At 38.6% G+C, this 19,740-nt stretch overlaps 2 protein-coding genes across 3 annotated transcripts; one reads left to right on the forward strand and one right to left on the reverse strand.

Moving 5' to 3' along the window:
- Positions 1-903: 903 nt before the first annotated feature.
- Positions 904-6,881, reverse strand: tmed1b (transmembrane p24 trafficking protein 1b). Its single transcript, XM_082535101.1, has 5 exons — positions 6,566-6,881; positions 5,128-5,225; positions 4,843-5,032; positions 2,060-2,227; positions 904-1,954 (listed from the first exon to the last, which is right to left on the reverse strand). Exons 1-5 carry the CDS (start codon positions 6,761-6,763, stop codon positions 1,904-1,906), a joined length of 705 nt encoding a protein of 234 aa, XP_082391227.1. The 5' UTR covers positions 6,764-6,881; the 3' UTR covers positions 904-1,903.
- Positions 6,882-14,723: 7,842 nt separating this feature from the next.
- On the forward strand, positions 14,724-18,149 carry LOC309709433 (tumor necrosis factor ligand superfamily member 14-like). 2 transcript variants are annotated; one of them, XM_082538054.1, is made up of 6 exons: positions 14,724-15,604; positions 15,890-16,140; positions 16,822-16,891; positions 17,136-17,183; positions 17,281-17,512; positions 17,643-18,149. In XM_082538054.1, the coding sequence occupies exons 2-6, from the start codon at positions 15,943-15,945 to the stop codon at positions 17,830-17,832; spliced, it is 738 nt and encodes a 245-aa protein (XP_082394180.1). In that variant the 5' UTR covers positions 14,724-15,604; positions 15,890-15,942; the 3' UTR covers positions 17,833-18,149. The 2 variants fall into 2 exon arrangements, with proteins under 2 accessions (XP_082394180.1, XP_082394179.1); XM_082538053.1 differs by having other exon boundaries at positions 15,923-16,140; positions 17,643-18,148.
- The last annotated feature ends 1,591 nt before the right edge of the window (positions 18,150-19,740 follow it).

Here is a 19,740-nt window from a genome sequence, read left to right on the forward strand (position 1 = left end):
CTGCAGCTTCTTCTTCTTCACTTTTCTCAAGTTTTTTTTTTTTTTTTGCACAAAGAGTGAAACATGCAGAACATGCTTCTTGTGACAGCATTTACACAGAATTGAGGTTAAGAACTTTTGATTTGTAAGATTAGGAGACCAAGAGAAAAATTTCACTTTCTGTATGCGGCATGATAAGATCTTCTGCAAAGCATGATGAAAGCTAGTTGCTTTTGGTGTTTTGCCGTTCATGTAGCTGGGAAGGAATTACTAAAGGTATGCAATCCTGTTCTTCCTCACCTTTTCTTCTGTCCGCTGTGTTTTACTGATACCGTTACCCAAAATCTTTTTTTCTTCTCGTGACCTTTTAATACAGGCGGCCACCGCAAGTCCCTGCTCGTCCCAACCACTGGTGAGGGAAACTCAGACTCTACAGCAGGAGGAAGATTGTCCTACGTATAATTGTTAAGCTAGACACTTAAATAACAAGTGCATGCAGAAATAATGGTTATACATTACAAGAGAAGTCGTGGCTGGACAAAAGTTGACACTCTGTATGCGTTGGCTTCTAGAATGAGAAATGCTGGCATCCTCTGTATATTCAAGTAGACTATTAAGTTTACTTAGTATTTCTATTATTTAATTTACTGTGTAGCAATCATGAAAAAAAATTTTGTTTTGTTCTTTATCAGAAATGTTTATCAAACCTGAGGAAATAAAAGTAAATTGAAGGCAAAGCTTTGTGATAACATTTAGCTTAACTGTCCTACTAGGTGTGTTTACCTTGGCATGCTGATCTACTGCATGTTATTCATTCAAGACTGATGTGGAATTCATCATGTGACTTATTTATAAAGACAATTCTTTAATCAGTTCTGTTTGCAGCTGCTTTTTATCCCGAAAAAAAATCCTCACATCAAAGTATTTCTGTGTAAAAATGCATTTATTCTGATCAGTGACTCCCATGAAAACTTGATTTTTAAGTATCTCACACACAATGCATCTGGTAAAAAATAAAAAGCTGAGTAGAATCAAAATTACATTCTTTTCACACACAAACATCAGAAGAAGAAAAAAAAAAGGCCGATCTGATTCCCCAGAAGCCAAAATGTCAGAAACCAAACATGCATGTAACAATCCTGATATATACACATGAACTTACATTCACATACATCCTGCATGTATACAAGTCTAAAAGAGAACTGACACGCGTTTGTCATCATTAATCACTAAAAATAATCCCTCATTCTTGTTCTGCATTTTTATTTGTAAGTATGTCAGCTGTCCTTTAATGGCACATAACAATAAATCAGTAACCTCTCAAAGAAAAAGAAAAACATCCCTAAGGCTATAACCGAGGAAACACTTGGAGTGATGACAATTAAAATCGCTGTTACGATGGCAGGATCTGTTGAGGACAAATAAGCCAGCAACACTATTGCACAATGTAATAGTGCTGTAAACCAGCAGTCAAAGAAGTTACACAGATCAATTGTTAAGTGTTGTCACACTATTAACCTTCAAAGGTAATGACACCTTTGGTGAAAATTTCCCAAAACCTTTACACAGTTTCAGAAGTATGGGACAGTACAACAGGACAACATTTCCTCGATGGCTTGTGGTAAGATCTGACGTTAAAGGCACTAAATGACAGAAATGACTAACTAACCTAAACTTCCTAAACCCTTTACTCATCTGGTTACCCTTAAGGGTGTAACAATGTTACTTATTGCTCACAAAGAAATGTGGAACAAGGTCTCAGAAATTAAATACAACTCCAGCAGAATTTATTGTGACTGTTTGTGTCCATGTGGATTATAAGAGCAATAATACACAATAGTAATAATTTGAATGGGTAACCAAATGCCTTGTTCTCAGCTGATTTTCTTCCCGGTCTGTCATGTATTACTTCAAAACAATCCCTCTATGTGCGGACCCTCCGCTTATCATCAAACAGTTTGCGGACTGTGTAGACCTGTGAACAAAGATGGCAGGATATCAGGTTTGAAAAGTGTCTGCCTAAAGTACAAAACAAATCATTTTCCCTTATTGAGGTTGTGAAGCTGAGATGTTTATTTACCTGTGTAAGAGCCACGCACAACATCACCACCACGCTGGCACACGACCAGAACGAGACTCTCCACAGGTTATCTTCCAAAAGGTTTCGGTCCCGTGCCTCGAAAGCGCGCAGCACCGTCTGCATCTGTCGGCTGCGCTCCAAGCGTTTGTAAAGAGATTCCATGGATTCCTGAGGGGAATGAAGCCCGGCATGAAAACATGGATAGCAACAGGGAGCAAAGATTTAAGGGATTTGAAAAAGAAACGAGAGGGGAAAAAATGACAGGCTATGCTTGGTCTCAAAAGTACCGAGCTTTCAATTGTGTAGTTGGAAAAGTGGAAGAAATAGAAGTTGCAAATGGCTTAATGACTTTTCTAAACTTCCATTTTGGTGTCAAAACAGAACTTAGAGATGCGTTTTCTGTGCCGTTTCAGTTCATGTCAAATGTAAGTTTGTCAGCTAGAAAACCCATAATACGTCATGCAGCAATCGTGTGGTTTAGTTTAACTAGTTTGACTTGCCAAGTAGGCAATGATTTTCCAGCAGGTGCATCAGTATTTAAGTCTTCAAAACTGGCAAACACTGTGTAAAGATTGAAGCAGATGTTATTTGACATTTTCTATATCGTCGGCAAAATCCCACAAAAACAAAACAAAACCAAGAGTGTATTAGTTTGTCTTTTAAAACTTTCCCACTTCCCCTGCCTGTCTGTGTCTCACAGCTCAAGCATAATTTGTTCGAACTGAATATCAAAGAATGACAGGTAAAAGACATATGATTTCCTTTTCTAAAAACACTATCCAAGTAGAGGCTAGTAGCAGAAGCATACTAGTATGTGTAGTAAGTGTTGGTCGAAAGCAGCTGGACATCTTTCAGGTTTTTGAAAAATCACCTTTCAACTAAAAGGCCTTTTCAGTTTCATAAGCTGTACTTGCATATATGGGACTCTCCATCATCTCTAGTGGGGTTAAATAAAATAGTTTGAAATGTGTTCAAAACCCAAACGAAATTCAGTTCCCTTTAATGATCTGATCACTTCACAGATGAGTGTCAGAGTATACGCTGCTTCAGACACATGGTTAAGTTGTGGCTAATTTCTAAGTCTGTATAACCACCATGGAAAGTTGCGTCGTAAGTCAACTGTAAATCAACTGTAAATGACCACATGATCACATGTTAGAAAGGCTTTATTAAGATGTGATCAAGTCATTCATCTCTCAGTGTCGCATCTTCCCGTCCTCTTCTCACCCACTGTTTCTCTGTATGATGGTTGCTTTTTATTTTCTCCTCCCTTAATATCCGGTGAGGTAAAATAACGTAAATAAATAACCATTTGTCATAGTGTGCATTTCCCTTGCATATATAATTTTGGAGCCTGTGAAATATTTATGTAATTTATACCATTTTGAGTTTCTTACAACATGCTTAGTGTGAAGCAGATGTTACACACTAAAAGCAAAGTGTAGTATTTCTAATGAAATGATTTTTTTCCTAAACAGTGTAATGTAATTTTAAAAGAGGACGCCAGTCAAAGAACACTAACACCAAGTGGCAAACACCAGGGCTAAGTAACGAAGCCAAGGCAAAATAGTGCCAAAAATAGTCAAATTCCTCTTTAAGCCACTTGAAGCTCCAAAAGAGAGTCAACACAAAAACTCGCATGTTAAAATGTCCAAGTTTACACCATTAAAAAGCATGTTTACAGTGACTTTGGTCTCTATGAACAGTTTGCCCCATTTGTCACAACTAAACTAACATGGATTTTTTTTTTTTAATATTCTTTCATGATTGTGTCCATGTGAACTAAGAGGCACGCCGACACAGGCTAATCTGTAGCTCCAGTGCTTCACTTGGTCCGCTACGCTGTGTTTGTGCTTTTTTCGCCATTTTTGGCAAATTTTTAATAGACTGTATGGCAAATACTATGTCTGCCTGTGAGACCATCCAAGAAGTTGGTTCTCCAGTTTTTATGAGTGAATTTCAAGTATTTCACTTGGCTTGTAATTAGCTATAATTGGTAGGCATATGTGTGTTGGTGTGCCACACGCGTACTCCGTATTAACACAGTTGCTAACCAAGCTTGCTGGTGGTAGCCTATAACAGAGCACTAACAATCTCCTGCCCCAATATGGTGAATTTAAGCCTCAAAAACAAACAGACAACATTTGCAGGTGTCCAAAATGCTTTGAAGCTTTAAACCCAGACACTGCGATGGATGACATCACAGTGTCTACATTACCCACAAACTGGGACTAAATTACTAATTTTACTAATAACTTATTAAAGTAAAGGGAAGAGGATACAAACAGTTAAGGTAAAAAAGAAATTAAATAACAGTAAATTACTATAAAAATTACAGTATTTATGTGAACGAATCAAAAACCGTATCCTTTTGAGTCAATGAAAAGCAGCTTTCCAGCATGCATGAGTTTACGCCGTGAATCAGTAAACACACTGTAAATATCATGATGACAGTTTTGAGTATTCACTGTGTGTTTTATGATTCACTTGAATTTATTTTTTTTAATGATGACTCATTTTCAAGTGGACTGAGTGAGGATGTCCAAACTTCCTCGCTTGGGAACTATTTTTATAACAACAAACGACACACTCTGAAGAAAGTTTCTGTAAAACCAGACGAGGTGTGTGGAACTGATGACAAAAAAAGCTGCGGCGTTTTTAAATTCCTAGTGGTGACGTTAATTACGCAATAAGGTATCAATGACAGTAAAAGGATTTTTATCAGTGGAACAAATGATGCAACTTGCCCTTTTTCTGCTTGAATTCAAAAAGCTAAAACTCACCCTGATGTCTTCCAGTTTGTATTCAAGAAGGCTTCCCTCAGGCTCCTCTAAGCCCGCCCACTCATCATCTCCTCCCACATCTCCTCCTTGGCCCTCAATAATGATCTCAAAGAACACCATCTTTTCTGAGAAGCGACTGAAGCTGTTGTCAAAACAGATTTCATAGTCTCCCTCCTCTGTGGGCTCCACCCTGAAAGAACAGAGAGTGCAAATATCAAATATAAACTAAGTTGTAATAACCCACAGGGTATATATGAAGAATGATCACAGATTCAGGCCACTTACACGTGGACTCCATCAGAGCGTCGTGACTCATATATGAGCCGGATGCCCTGAGGGGAGACTACTGTGAAGTCTACATCCATACCAGCACCTGCTATTACCTGGAAAAATAGACATTCACATAAGCACATTGTGCACCTTCAAATTCAAATGTCAAACATTTTGCAGTAAAAGAAAAGTCTCTAGCCAAACTAATACTAACACTTTCAAGAGGGACTCTCCCACTAAACAAACAACAGGTTGACTTGTATTACTTCCTGTCTTAAAGCCTGTTTAAACTGATACTTACAAGGTGCTGCCTTGTTTGGACAGTCATAAAGGTAATATAATGCCTTCCTCCATGAATCAGCAACAAGTTAGATCAGTGACTAAATCATCTAATTAGAACAATATAATTTCACAACATTGGGTCCCACATTGTTTTTTGTATATTGTGCAATTTGTAATTTTTCTGCAGCATACAACTTTTAATACCATGCCCAACAGTTACTTTTCTACTTCTGTGTTCAGCTGATTTTCCAACTGGTCTCTGTTGTTATATTTACATAATCTTTTTTTTACATTATTGTTTGCATTATTGTTGAGATACTGTTTAATATTTCTGCCGTTTAATGAGATTGGTGATGTTGCTGATTCTTTGCAGTCTGATTTTACACAGCAAACAATGAATCCTAAGAAAATAGAGCTGCTCATTTAGAGCAAAGACTACTGCATATTCATAATTATTTTGGTCATGATTCTTAAACACTTTAACTCACAAACTTTTTTTTTTTTAAAAAAAAGGAAAACTTCACTGTTTCTTCTTTCTTTCTTTTTGCATCACACAGAATCACAATGAATCAGTATGAAGAGACTGTCTGAACTGAGATCTGAGTCACTGTCAGTTTTACACACTTCTTACTGGCATAGACATTTCCCATGGGGGTTGTTAGACCATGGTTTTACTAGTTCTAGTATTAGTCCTAGTACCAGCTGGGTCAAGAACTACAGCGAGTTGGCATCACGGGTTTACCTCGAACAGCAGGATCTGAAACCATCAGACACGTGACTGATTAAAATCTTTTATGTTATTTCCGGTACGCTATTTTTTTTTTATCATTGATCTGTACAGGGAAAGCATCTGACTTTCGGGAAGCACCTTATTTATAAAACGGTGGCAGATAAATTAGATTTGATTTGACGTGTTGGTTTGGTTTGACTTGCTTACCGTTTCAGGAAAATGTGGAACAAAAGATGCATTGGTAATAACTTATTATTCTTCAATGTGACGTTAATGGTGGCTTATTAAAATACCTGCACAATGCATGCATGCATGCCAGCTAACGTTAGCTGAAAGGAGTGACGCAAGGCATCTACAACATGTTCCGCTATCGCTGCTATTATGAAATAAACTGTGTAGACATTGAGTGGTTATTTCTTCGGACCCCCCATACACAGTTACCTGATATTCGACCTCCATCGTACCGTTCTTTACTGCGTTTTGAAAGAAACACTCGAATCTTCCTGCTGGCAACAGAAACGTAAACTCGCTGTCTTGGCTCTGACCGAAACAGCTCACAGACCCTGCATACCACACAAAGACTGCTGCAAACACAAGCAGCCGTCCTCTGTTTCTAGATTTCCTCCAAAGTGCATCCATGGCGAAAATATTATTGGAAAAACACAGGGCTATCTAAGTTGAGCCATCTCCTTAGCATCCCCTCTTCCGCAGCAGAACTTTACGATGCCGGGATTGGGTGGAGGCCCGCAATAGATGGTACTGCTACGGGCCAATCAGAGAAAGAAGAGTAGCAGTCTTCCTCCAATCAGTGAGGGCTGAGGTCTTCGCTGAGTCAGCTTGTACATGCTCTACTCACAGGACTCCGGATGCAGTGACAAATGCGACCTAGTCAGTAGGCGCGCTCCCGGAGATGGGGGAGAACAACGCAGTATGGGAGTCTATGTTAAATCCAGATAAATGAACTCTAAACATTGCCATAAAAAACACTGTGTATGATTTTAGGGCTCATGCAGTCGGCACCAGAGCATGTGAAGTGGGACAACCAACCAACCAACTTTGACAAGGAGACATTTAGCTCAGCTCAGTTGAGTAGACATTTGTACTGACACATGCTACCATACAAAACAAAAGTTATAAGCCTATATCTACAGTAAAATAAATATATAAATAAAGTGCTGCAAGGGACAACCTTTAATCCTCATGATAGCCCATATACTGACCCACTTTTACAGGCTGTACAACCAATGTATGAAATAAACCGAATATACATCCTGTATGGGTAATCACAACCATACTGTGCTTATGGAGAAATATTATTTAAGGTACAAAAATATCCCTCATATAGTATACTGTGCAAAAGAAGAGAAATATTTTCTCAAGGTGCCGACATGGATTAATGAAGTTGGAGTCGCCGACTGTGAGTGTAGAACATCCTCAACACATTTTCGTTTGTTTTGTAATTTCTGAGTGAGATCATGTTTCATAGCTGGACTCAGAAGCTGGTGAATGTATCCAAAGAGACAACTGAAAGATACTTTTCAAAGTCTGTCTTGCAAAGGTCAATGCAGTCCAGAGTTAATGTCCTCTTCATCATGCTAGTTTCCACGGTTGTTGTGAATGCACTAAGCTATTATTAATCGAATAATAAAGATGATCTTGGGTATTCCCACAATGAGGTGTCAGTGATGAAGTTTTCACTACCAAACTGTGTGACTTAGTTTTACTCATAGATGTAAAAGTGTTCTCAGTAGAATTCAGCCGAGCGGGCACAATGGTGTTTGTTTTTGACAGGCCTAGACTCCACGGGCCTGTACATAACATCAACACTGTACACACACCCAGGGAGCTAAATCAGGATCAGTGTAACTTCCTTCTTACTGGAAAGACATCATCCCCGGTTTTCCAAACCACACTGAGCTAAGATGGTAAAGCGCCTGATCTTTGCTGACGTAATTCCCAGTGTTTCTCATAAAAAGTGAGATATCAACACTGAGAAATATTGCTGAAATTGCATTTATTTTTCTTAAGAACTCTCAAGCTGTTCACCGCCTGTTTTGGATGGTTTATTAAATGCAAACACTTTCACATGTACTTTTACGATCACACAAAAAAGGAGGGATTTTTGCTTTTGTGGGGTTTTTTTTAAATAGGTTATTATGCTATTGGTTTACTTATTTGGGCCACTGAACATTTATTTGGGCTATGTGTGGTCCCTAAATTAATAAGACTTTGACAGTAGTAGTTCTAATGCCTAAATAAGATGACAAATGTTTTATCAAAATATACTTACGATGGATAAAGTAAAAGTACTCATTATACAGAATGGTCCTTTTCAGAGTTTCATGCAATACAGTGGGGCAAAAAAGTATTTAGTCAGCCACCGATTGTGTAAGTTCCCCCACCTAAAATGATGACAGAGGTCAGTAATTTGCACCAGAGGTACACTTCAACTGTGAGAGACAGAATGTGAAAAAAAAATCCATGAATCCACATGGTAGGATTTGTAAAGAATTTATTCGTAAATCAGGGTGGAAAATAAGTATTTGGTCAATAACAAAAATACAACTCAATACTTTGTAACATAACCTTTGTTGGCAATAACAGAGGTCAAACGTTTACTATAGGTCCTTACCAGGTTTGCACACACAGTAGCTGGTATTTTGGCCCATTCCTCCATGCAGATCTTCTCGAGAGCAGTGATGTTTTGGGGCTGTCGCCGAGCAACACGGACTTTCAACTCCCGCCACAGATTTTCTATGGGGTTGAGGTCTGGAGACTGGCTAGGCCACTCCAGGACTTTCAAATGCTTCTTACGGAGCCACTCCTTTGTTGCCCGGGCGGTGTGTTTTGGATCATTGTCATGTTGGAAGACCCAGCCTCGTTTCATCTTCAAAGTTCTCACTGATGGAAGGAGGTTTTGGCTCAAAATCTCACGATACATGGCCCCATTCATTCTGTCCTTAACACGGATCAGTCGTCCTGTCCCCTTGGCAGAAAAACAGCCCCATAGCATGATGTTTCCACCCCCATGCTTCACAGTAGGTATGGTGTTCTTGGGATGCAACTCAGTATTCTTCTTCCTCCAAACATGACGAGTTGAGTTTATACCAAAAAGTTCTACTTTGGTTTCATCTGACCACATGACATTCTCCCAATCCTCTGCTGTATCATCCATGTGCTCTCTGGCAAACTTCAGACGGGCCTGGACATGCGCTGGCTTCAGCAGCGGAACACGTCTGGCACTGCGGGATTTGATTCCCTGCCGTTGTAGTGTGTTACTGATGGTGACCTTTGTTACTTTGGTCCCAGCTCTCTGCAGGTCATTCACCAGGTCCCCCCGTGTGGTTCTGGGATCTTTGCTCACCGTTCTCATGATCATTTTGACCCCACGGGATGAGATCTTGCGTGGAGCCCCAGATCGAGGGAGATTATCAGTGGTCTTGTATGTCTTCCATTTTCTGATGATTGCTCCCACAGTTGATTTTTTCACACCAAGCTGCTTGCCTATTGTAGATTCACTCTTCCCAGTCTGGTGCAGGTCTACAATACTTTTCCTGGTGTCCTTCGAAAGCTCTTTGGTCTTGGCCATGGCGGAGTTTGGAGTCTGACTGTTTGAGGCTGTGGACAGGTGTCTTTTATACAGATGATTAGTTCAAACAAGTGTCATTCATACAGGTAACGAGTGGGGGACAGAAAAGCTTCTTACAGAAGACGTTACAGGTCTGTGAGAGCCAGAGATTTTCCTTGTTTGAGGTGACCAAATACTTATTTTCCACCCTGATTTACGAATAAATTCTTTACAAATCCTACCATGTGGATTCATGGATTTTTTTTTCACATTCTGTCTCTCACAGTTGAAGTGTACCTCTGGTGCAAATTACTGACCTCTGTCATCATTTTAAGTGGGGGAACTTGCACAATCGGTGGCTGACTAAATACTTTTTTGCCCCACTGTATATTACTGGGCCATGGTTACTGATTAACTAACATCTATCTATCTATCTATCTATCTATCTATCTATCTATCTATCTATCTATCTATCTATCTATCTATCTATCTATCTATCTATCTATCTATCTATCTATCTATCTATCTATCTATCTATCTTTACAGCACTGTAGCCTCCTATATCACAGAAATGCCTCGTAAGCTATGAATACATTAAAAACTGTACTTTAGCGATGCTATTGAGTAACTGCACCTAATTACAGCTCACCAGTAATTCTCATTATTTCATCTAGTGACATATTAACGGTACAGTGTTCTAGTACTTTGGTGCCACCTCAGTGCTTTTTCCATTTCATGGTTTCAGTTGTTCTTTTTTTCTTTTTTTAATAAACGAATCAGTGAACACTATAAACTGAAAAACAAAACTGAAAACCAACTTTTATTTTTCACAGAAAGCCGTCTCACATTTGAAGAACAAGAAGGTTTTTTTTTTTTTAGTAAACTGGCCAATCAGCAAGCAAAGCCAGTATTCAACATTTCTTCCAAAGTCTAAATAAAACCTAATGATCATTATTATTGGTGTCATATGCAGCAGTGTCTGTCCTTCTCTGACAATTCACTTTTCGATTAAAAAGTATTGGATATCGACACACTTTGGTTATTTTTCCCATGTACACCACCACAGTGGATTTATAGTCAAACATTGAGGGTGGCTGTAGCTCTGAAGGTCTCCGGAGGTCCATGATCAGTAACGTACAACTCTATAAGCAGTCTATAATCTACTTAGACACTGAAAGTCTATAATGAAGAGACTCCTTCATGAAAATATGGAGGGTTTGCAACAACATACAAACCACTAGTTACAGTGGTTAAAAAGAGATTTCTTAGATTAGAAATGACCAGTTAACATATAAAAGAGCCTAGACCGTTCTGGAAAAAAAATTGACAGATGAAACCAAGTTTAACATGTACCATAAATATGTGAAGAAAAGGCTAGAGAAGGAAAGGAACAACTCCTGATCCAAAGAATCCCATGTGATCTGTCAAACATGGAGGAGGCCACGTTATGATGTTTGATTTAAAATGTATCTAAGAGTTCTGTCCTTAATATTTACATAACCTGGAAGGGAAAGTCTGCAGATTTATAATACGTTTACAATGTCTGTCCTGCACCAAGGCAGACAGTTTTTTATGTTTACTAAATAGAGTGATTGTGTGAAACAGTGCTGTTACATTTGCAGACATGGTTTACCACTTTACAGTCTGTATAATCAGCACATTTGGTTTCAAGGAAAATGGGTAATTTTCTGGGTCTCGGAACTTCTGAAATAGGACACAAACTGTGACACTCCTTGACACATCCATCTCTGTCTGTTGCCCTACTTTGTGCTCTTTTAGTACCAACCACAGCCCAAACAAATGTTTTCCCTAGATATAGATATAAATTATTTTTACGCAAATAAGCATCAAAGATGATTGAAGTAGGCAATGCATATAATGAACCATTACAAATGGAAATTACAAAAAAGAAATGGCTCATGTTGAAATAAACGCATTCATGTATTCTTGTTCAAAATATCGACTCCTCATTTGTTAAACTTATATCACCCGTTGATGTTAATTTCATTATTTTGTTTTATTTTAATATGTTCAGCATAATTAGTTACTGCCTTAACAAGTATGGCAGCACGTTATATTAAAGCTCAGTAATAAATAAAATAATAGGTAATATTAGGGTAACAAGGCAGAAACAAGAATTTCATAAAGTGGTAATTTCCACATTTTTACATTATTATTATTACATTATTAAGTTATTACCACTCAATTAGCAAAGTTATAACCAGTTAATATCCAAGTAATACCATGGTAGCAACAGTGGTTACAGATGGGTAATATTACACATGTCAATATGTCATATGTCAATTTATTTAATTTATGAATAATAAGGGCCCATGGATTTGATTTCAAATATCCATCCATTTTCTTCCGCTTATCCAGGGCCGGGTCGCAGGGGCAGCAGCCCAAGCGGAGAAGCCCAGACCTCCCTCTCCCCAGCCACCTCCCCCAGCTTATCCGGGGGAACACCAAGGCGTTCCCAGCCCAGCTGGGAGATATAATCTCTCCAGCGTGTCCTGGGTCTGACCCGGAGAACCTCGCCCAGGAGGCGCCCAGGAGCCCCTCCCAAATGGCCGAACTTCTCACCCTATCTCTAAGGGAGAGGCCAGCCACCCTTCGGAGGAAACCCATTTTCGCCGCTTGTATTCGTGATCTCGTTCTTTCGGTCACTACCCACAGCTCGTGACCATAGGTGAGGGTAGGGGTGTAGATTGACCGGTAAATTGAGAGCTTCACTTTTAAGCTCAGCTCTCTCTTCACCACAACAGCGCCCGCATCACTGCAGCCGCTGCACCAATCCATCTGTCGATCGCCCACTCCCTTCTCCCATCACTCGTGAACAAGACCCCGAGATACTTAAACTCCTCCACTTGGGGCAGGGTCTTGTCCCTAACCCGCAGTGGGCACTCAAATATTAGATTTCAAATATGTATTTAAAATCAACTGGTTTAAGCAAGCATGGATCTATTAGGGAAGGCAAAAAGGAGGCAAAAAGTGGCTAAAGTTAGCAGGTGGCACCCCACTTCTTCTTTGTCTTTATCTATGGATAAATACAAAGCAGTCCACTGAATTAAATCCACATTCTAACTACTGCTGTAGAACTGCATGGTAAGTAAAACCTTTATATTTTTCCTTAAGGTATATTTAGAGCTGTGTCTCATGTAGTTATTAACTCAAACCACATACTATTAGCTTGCACAGCTGATAGAGTAGCTAAAAGTAGCTTAGCAGCTAACTTTAGCTGAGTAGCTAATATTAATTAAAGCTGAACCACATTAAAGTAAAAACAAAAGGTTGCATAAAAGTAAGGTTGTTGTGAAATAAGCTGCCAATTATTATTGTAAATATGAATAGAGAACTAGATGTTGTTATACGTTCAGATAATACCGATATAAAGTCGCTAATGTTATTAAGAGTATTCATTAAAAAATGAAGCACTCAAGGTTCAACAGTTTAGGTGAGGGGATTAGAGGTGTGGCGTTCTCAGAATATAGCTATCCAACCAAAGCACTAAATTTCAATGTTTTCCAATTTGTTATTTTGAGCAGAAAAGTAAAAAAGATAAATTATGCAATATGTTGCCTAATCTCTTAAATACATCTACAGTAGCACAGTTTCAAGCTGACTAAACACTGTAAGCTGACTAAAGCTCTAGATTCCTCCCCCCAGATGATTGAGACTCCAATTCTATTGTTTAAGGGATTCTGTAACATTGTAGATTTTCACCGATACTGCAGAGTTTTTAATTTCATTTTCAAATCTCATTTACTTAAAAGTAAATGCAAATATTGCAGTTACACTCAGAGTATTACCGAACTTACATTTTCCTCAAACTAAATGCTTCCTCTTCAGTGTCTGCACTCCCTGACATTTTGTTTCCTGACCCATTTTCTTTCATTGCACTGTGCTGCTCTTGATAATTTCCTTGCATCTCATCTTAAGAGCCATTAAGTTACAGCGATGATTCAATTCAATACATTATTCAATGACTACCATTTTTATGTATTGTTACAGTATTAAGTTATAATTTGCTTGTTAGTGTGAGTGCTAATTTGTCCTTTAATTTCTTAGTAATACAGATTTGTTGAAATTTATTTCAATGAAAGTTATTTGGATTGTGTGTATTCTTGACCAGGAATTCCCTGCTTACAGGGGGATTGTACATGCTGGGTTTGTGTAAATCACAAAGTTCTGCCTTCACTTTCTCTCCCACTTTCTGAATGTATCAGTAGGTTTCCTACAGTAGGTTTTATTTCTCTTAATGTGTCTAAAACTAGTCAACTTTATACTCTCTGAAATAAAAGAAGTTCCTTTAGTCTTGCTTTTTTGTTTGTCTTAGCACTTTTACTGTAACTCACCACTGGGTCTGTCAGAGTCTGTTCATTTTGTCATTCATGTTGGACTGAGCATGCAACGACCACAACAACTACAGTCAGGCCTTCCTTGGCAGCAGACTTGTCTCTGCCCTCCTTGCAACTTGCAAGTGCCCTGTGCACACACTGCATATCTCTGTTTGTGTGTCTAAATGTATGTGTCTGAAGTAGTAATTTATATTGCAAGTCAGTAAGTGTGTGTGTGTAGTTTCACCATATGGAGTATGTCACGTCAAACTTTCCCCTCCTACAGCAGAAAACAGATTGTAAAAATACTGGTTTCAGGTTATGATAAAGAGAATACCAAAAAGACTGTTTCTTCATAACATTAGAGACAGTGTTTAAGCAGCAGGGAGAAAAAGAAAGCATTCAGTACCACAATTCAAAACGAGGATTGCATTATGAAACAGGAAATGCGAAAGAACAAAAAAAAAAAGAACCATAACCAACACAGACTGCCTGCATTTCTGTACTCCTACTTAGCTGTCCACATTTACATGAAGATGAATCACACTTTCAGGATGTTAGATAATAAAAGTAAATACATTTAAAAAATGACATGTCACTAAAACATTTTTTCAAAGGAAAAAAGTGAGAACTACATCAATACTACTTACAAAAGTGAGGAAAAAATGTCTCGTTGTCTCACTTTTTCCAAACTGCTGCAAACCATCAAGCTCAATCACTGCAAGCTGTTGCTTGTTGAAAAAAAAAAGAAAAGAGAAAGAAACACCGCAAGTTCCTCAAAATGAAAATAAAAGCAAGTTGCTTAATCCACCTGAGACACCTAGAATACAGAAAGAAATTTTATGTGTGAAAGGGGGGGTTTAATGCAAGATTATCACTTACAATGTGGGTGATAGTGCAACACTGTGGTGGGAGGGCTGGGTAGTGGTCAAGAGTGCGGATGTGTGTTACAACTTGCCACCCCAGCTCATCTGGTTTTGCTGTACTTAGTTTAACATCACACTGCGTACTTGCTTAGTGTTAGAAATGCTATAAATGTGCATAGCTAGATGAAGCGACTTTCTTAGAAACTGATAAAAAAAAATCTAAACAACTTAAAACCAACATCGACTGTTCAATAAAACATCAAGAACAGTGAGGCAGAAACTAAAGAGTAAGAAAAGGAAGTGTCAGCTGTGATGATAACTATATTCAGCAGTTGTAGGGAGTGCCCCACACACACGCACACTACTCACTCTCTCACTCTTTGTCTCTGTGTCTTTGCTCCTTCCCCGTGTCATCTTCATTTCCTCCTTATATGAGCTGAAAAGCAATATTTGCGATAGTTGACAGCAGGCAAGCGGACACTAGAGGTTGGACTGAGTGCCAATATCTGCTCCGAGAGAAAATATCTAGAGAGGGAAAAAAATTTAATAAATGAGTCAGTAGCGTAGTTCAGAGAATGTTGTTAGGTCTATATTTTTGAAATGCGTTAAGAATACATTTGCTATTAAATATCCCAAACGAGCTTCAGAGGACTGTGTAGAGACTACACTGGATGGTTGGCTGAGCGGTGGAGGAACATTTAAATCCAAGGTAATTTCCCTTTCCCTTACAAGAGTTTTGTTTTTATTATTCTTTCATTTGATTGACAAGCTGTCTTTCACTGTGCTGTTCAAGTAGTCGGGATATGAAGAAATCACATTGTTTTCAGAAACTGCTTGCATCATGGCTACTTAACCTAAATAGACCGTAAAATAACTGATTTGTTTATGTGTAGATTGTTGCTTTGTCACACATTCTTTTTTTAAATATTTCCTGTCCGATCTTCCTTTTCCCCCCATTTCTTTACACTCTACTGTACAACTTTTTTTCCTTCAGTATCTCCTTTGACCTTTACCCTTAACATCTTAGGTTGTCTCTGATCTGGTGGGATGTCAGAGGGCGGCGCAGGTGCCTGCCCCCAGGTGTTTGTGGTGGACAGTCAGGCCAGCTACATTAAAATGCCCCCTGAAAGGAAACCAAGGTGGGGGAGTCAGCTCCAAAAGTTTCTTCTCTTGCTGGTGGGACTGGCCATGTTGGGAATAATCGTCGAGGGATTTTTAATCTACAAACTTTACCAAAGGACAGAGGTGAGCATGAGGTCTGTGTGTGATTGCGTACATGTGTGCTGTAAGAGAGAAGAGAGAAGTGTCAGTGCTTGGACTGACTGGAAATTCCTTCTCTTTAGAATTTCCCTGCTTGCCCCTACGTCATATTGAGACATGTCATTGCAGGGCTAAATGCGTTTCGGTGTGGGTCCTCGTTTGCTCTTTAAGCTATAGGTCGATAGTGACACGTTTTTCAACTGGACTCTTTCTCTAGTTGTACTTCCCTTTATTTGTATCTCAAGCACAAAGCTGCAACATTAACTTCACTTTTTTTAAAGACAGTTTCATAATGCTGTTTATTATTCACCTGCCTCTCACGTGTTATGCCCTCTGTTTGTATATAATATGAACTGCACTTAAAAATCAAACCTAAGATCTCAGGTTTTATTGAAAATATTATTGTTACATTTAGGTTACTATTGAAAAAAATATTGGAGTATGTGGTTTCATACAAAAATAATCTAATGTGTAAAACATTACTTGTATATATACATATATATATATACAATGTATTTGCAGAATTTACATTTAGTGTGCATGTGTTTTTCCATACATCTCTAAAGGACACCTTCCCTTATTGCATGAGGTTCCTACATTTTGACAAACACACAAAGATTTTCACTCAGTATTTGTTGTGTTGTATTTATCTTTCCTTCCCTGTAGGCTTCTTCTTCTAACCATGAGCCTGACCTTAAGAACCGGACAAACCCCAAGCCAGAAAGTCTGGTGGGAGGTATTGAGATGCCCATTCTTAACATGATTCATTGATAATTCATGATCTGCATAGAAGACTGTCTGTGAAGGGAAGCCAGAACAATTAAATCATCATATAATTTAGACCATTAGACTGCTAACACGTTGAAATTTTGTATTGTTTTTCCCCACAACTTCATCTTAAGAATTTTATGTGTATATTTAAAAATGTTTTTTTACACTGGTTGATCAATTAGTTGATCTGCCCTTGCTTTCTTGAACAGGTAGGAAGATGAGCAGAGATGAGAGGAGACCCTTTGCTCACCTGCTGGGTAAGAGGCTCCCCTCATCACTCAAACATGAACACTGCATATGAGCTCTTCAGATAAATTATGGTCCAAGCAACTGCTTTCTCTCTCTTTATCCAAGGCTCCAATAAGCCGGGGACGAACGATATAGTGCAATGGGCAAAAGAGGGTGACGCAGTCACCCAAGACATGACGTATAAAGAAGGCCGACTGACAGTAGAAAAGGAGGGCTACTACTATATCTACTCCAAAGTGATTATGAATGCAGCAGAAGAGTGTTCACTTAGCCAGCACAAAGTCCTGAAGGAGACCAAAGCCTATGATAAGCCTATAGAACTTATGCAATCAAAAAGGTACTCTTTCTTTCCTTTCTTTCCTCTCTCCCATTGTTATTGGTGTGCTTATTTGTGTGTTGCCTGTCTGTAATTTTTATGTTTGTGCTGAGTTGATTTAAATGTGACACCTATCATATTTTTCTTCTAGTATTCATTGCTCAACCTCAAAACCTCATTTGAAGCTTCCAGAGGCTTCAGAAGATTTGTGGAACAGTTACCTGGCTGGGATTTTCCAGCTGCAAGTTGGAGATGAAATTTATGTGACACTGAAGAATATAACGAAGATTCATGGAGGGTCTACTCTTAACTTTATGGGGGCCTTTATGGTATATCCCTAAAGACACGTGTGTGCCAGTTTATCTTATTCTATTTACTCAATGTTAATTTTACACCATCTGTTTGGATGATTTCTATGTATAATATATGCACAAAATAGATAATATATGCTGTACCCGGTGTATGTATTTGGATCACCAATGAAGAAATAACATTTTGTTGTTTTATAAAAAAGTATCTGATATTCAGGTTATATAATGCTATTTTTGCAATGTGGTTTCTTGTTTAAAATAAATAATGTTTTTTTCATCAAACAAATTGCAAAGCAGTATCATATCCTGATTATGACACACAACAAGAACAACGAATAAGAAGGTATCTCATAAGTGAAAGAATGAGATGCGGCAGATTTTTTTCTTGTTCACATATAAAACTGTGTGAACACTCATAAAATCATTTGGAAACAGCTTGGATACCTTAAACACACTGTGATGAACCACAGACAACCCACATTACATAGCTGCATATTGAGAGATGCAACAAACACCAATGTCTGCAAGGCACTATATGTGTGTGTGAAGTGCAGGATGTGGTTGAGTAAGGATGCAGTGAGGAGAAAATGGGGGAGGGAGTGGAGTGGGGGGGGGGGGGGGGGGGGGTATTGAGATGCTGGGTCTAGTGTTCCTGACTCAGCTACTTTCACACTTTAGGGGAAAGTTTCACATCACTGAAGCAGTTTCAAGTGGAAAGAAGTAAACCATATAGATAGTCAATGAGGGTTCATTAGCCAAAAATGGCTTCTTCCATGGCAGTAGAGTGGAAAGACAGAAAAATGAAAGTGTGTGATGTGGAGTGAGAATAAAACTAAAGCACATGGACTAGTAAAGACAGGTGCAGAGACAGGTAACTAAATCACCACTAAGACAGAGACATAAGTAAGTGGAAAGACTGACCTCAGATACCTTTGAAATATTTGGGTCATTTCCTGCCACAATACACAGATAAGCATCTGTGCAGAGAGGAACAGGCTCAAACCAAGATAGTCTTTGCAAACTTGAGCTCGAAAGCAATGGTTGTACAAACATATCATGTTGCTGAGGTTTATTACTTGCAGCGGTGCAATGTGTCCATTGTCTATTTATGTTAGTGCTTTATTTTACATAGTTTTCTTGGGTTTTACACCCATGTTTTACATACTATTTCAAGTCTCTGTTTTCACTACATTTCTTCAACTTCAACTACATTTCAGAAGCAAGCGTGGCACATTTTGCCTCATTCTACTAACCTGACAAATTTTCTTGTGAACATCATGAGCTTTCAAACACAGCATGTATTCAGGTCATAAAATCTGATGCATTCCTCCTCAACAGTAACAGGATGCATCGATAAAAGGCTGCTTGCACCTTAATGCTTCAGTAGTAACGATCTGTTTGACGTGATAAATGTCCACTGAAAAGGGAATAAGTAATTCCACATATAGTAAAAGTCTTGTGTTTCATGCACATGCAAATTCACATGCACATTCACAATGCAATACGTTTCAAGGGCTGCACATTCACAGATCTGGTGGTAAGAGCCAGAGATGTGCAAACAGGGACACTGACACACATGAGTCCTGAAAAGCAGCTGCAGCCATACACAATGCAAGGTTTAAACTGAAGAAAGAAAGAAGCTTGACTAGTGTTTTGTGAATCTTCACCTCAGCGAAAGCACTTTTACAGCTCCATTTCAGACTTGTCTCTTGTAAGCAAGTAAAGGGTACGTTGCCATCATGCATCAACTGTATGTAATCTTACAGCTAATCTTGTTTAATGCATATGTTAACAGGTCAAATGTTTGAAAATAATTTTGATAGAGTACTTTTAAGTCAGCAAAATCAGATTTATTATCCATGTTTGTTGCCAAAAATATTGTCAGTTCCGTTGTTTGGAATTTACTGTAAATTTGGGGTTTTTTTGTTCATTTTTAAG

This window comes from Aulonocara stuartgranti (assembly GCF_965226115.1).
Source record: "Aulonocara stuartgranti genome assembly, chromosome: 6".
Classification (NCBI taxonomy): Eukaryota; Metazoa; Chordata; class Actinopteri; order Cichliformes; family Cichlidae; genus Aulonocara; species Aulonocara stuartgranti.

Bases quoted from the DNA above. Each gene is read 5' to 3' on its own strand.
- tmed1b (XM_082535101.1), bottom strand. From the start codon at position 6,763: ATGGATGCACTTTGGAGGAAATCTAGAAACAGAGGACGGCTGCTTGTG. The intron at 5,226-6,565 runs GTAACTGTGTAT...CTATTTTTCCAG, and splicing joins CGATGGAGGTCGAATATCAG to GTAATAGCAGGTGCTGGTAT. The intron at 5,033-5,127 runs GTAAGTGGCCTG...CTGTTCTTTCAG, and splicing joins CGCTCTGATGGAGTCCACGT to GGTGGAGCCCACAGAGGAGG.
- LOC309709433 (XM_082538054.1), top strand. From the start codon at position 15,943: ATGTCAGAGGGCGGCGCAGGTGCCTGCCCCCAGGTGTTTGTGGTGGAC. The intron at 16,892-17,135 runs GTATTGAGATGC...TTTCTTGAACAG, and splicing joins GCCAGAAAGTCTGGTGGGAG to GTAGGAAGATGAGCAGAGAT. The intron at 17,184-17,280 runs GTAAGAGGCTCC...TCTTTATCCAAG, and splicing joins ACCCTTTGCTCACCTGCTGG to GCTCCAATAAGCCGGGGACG.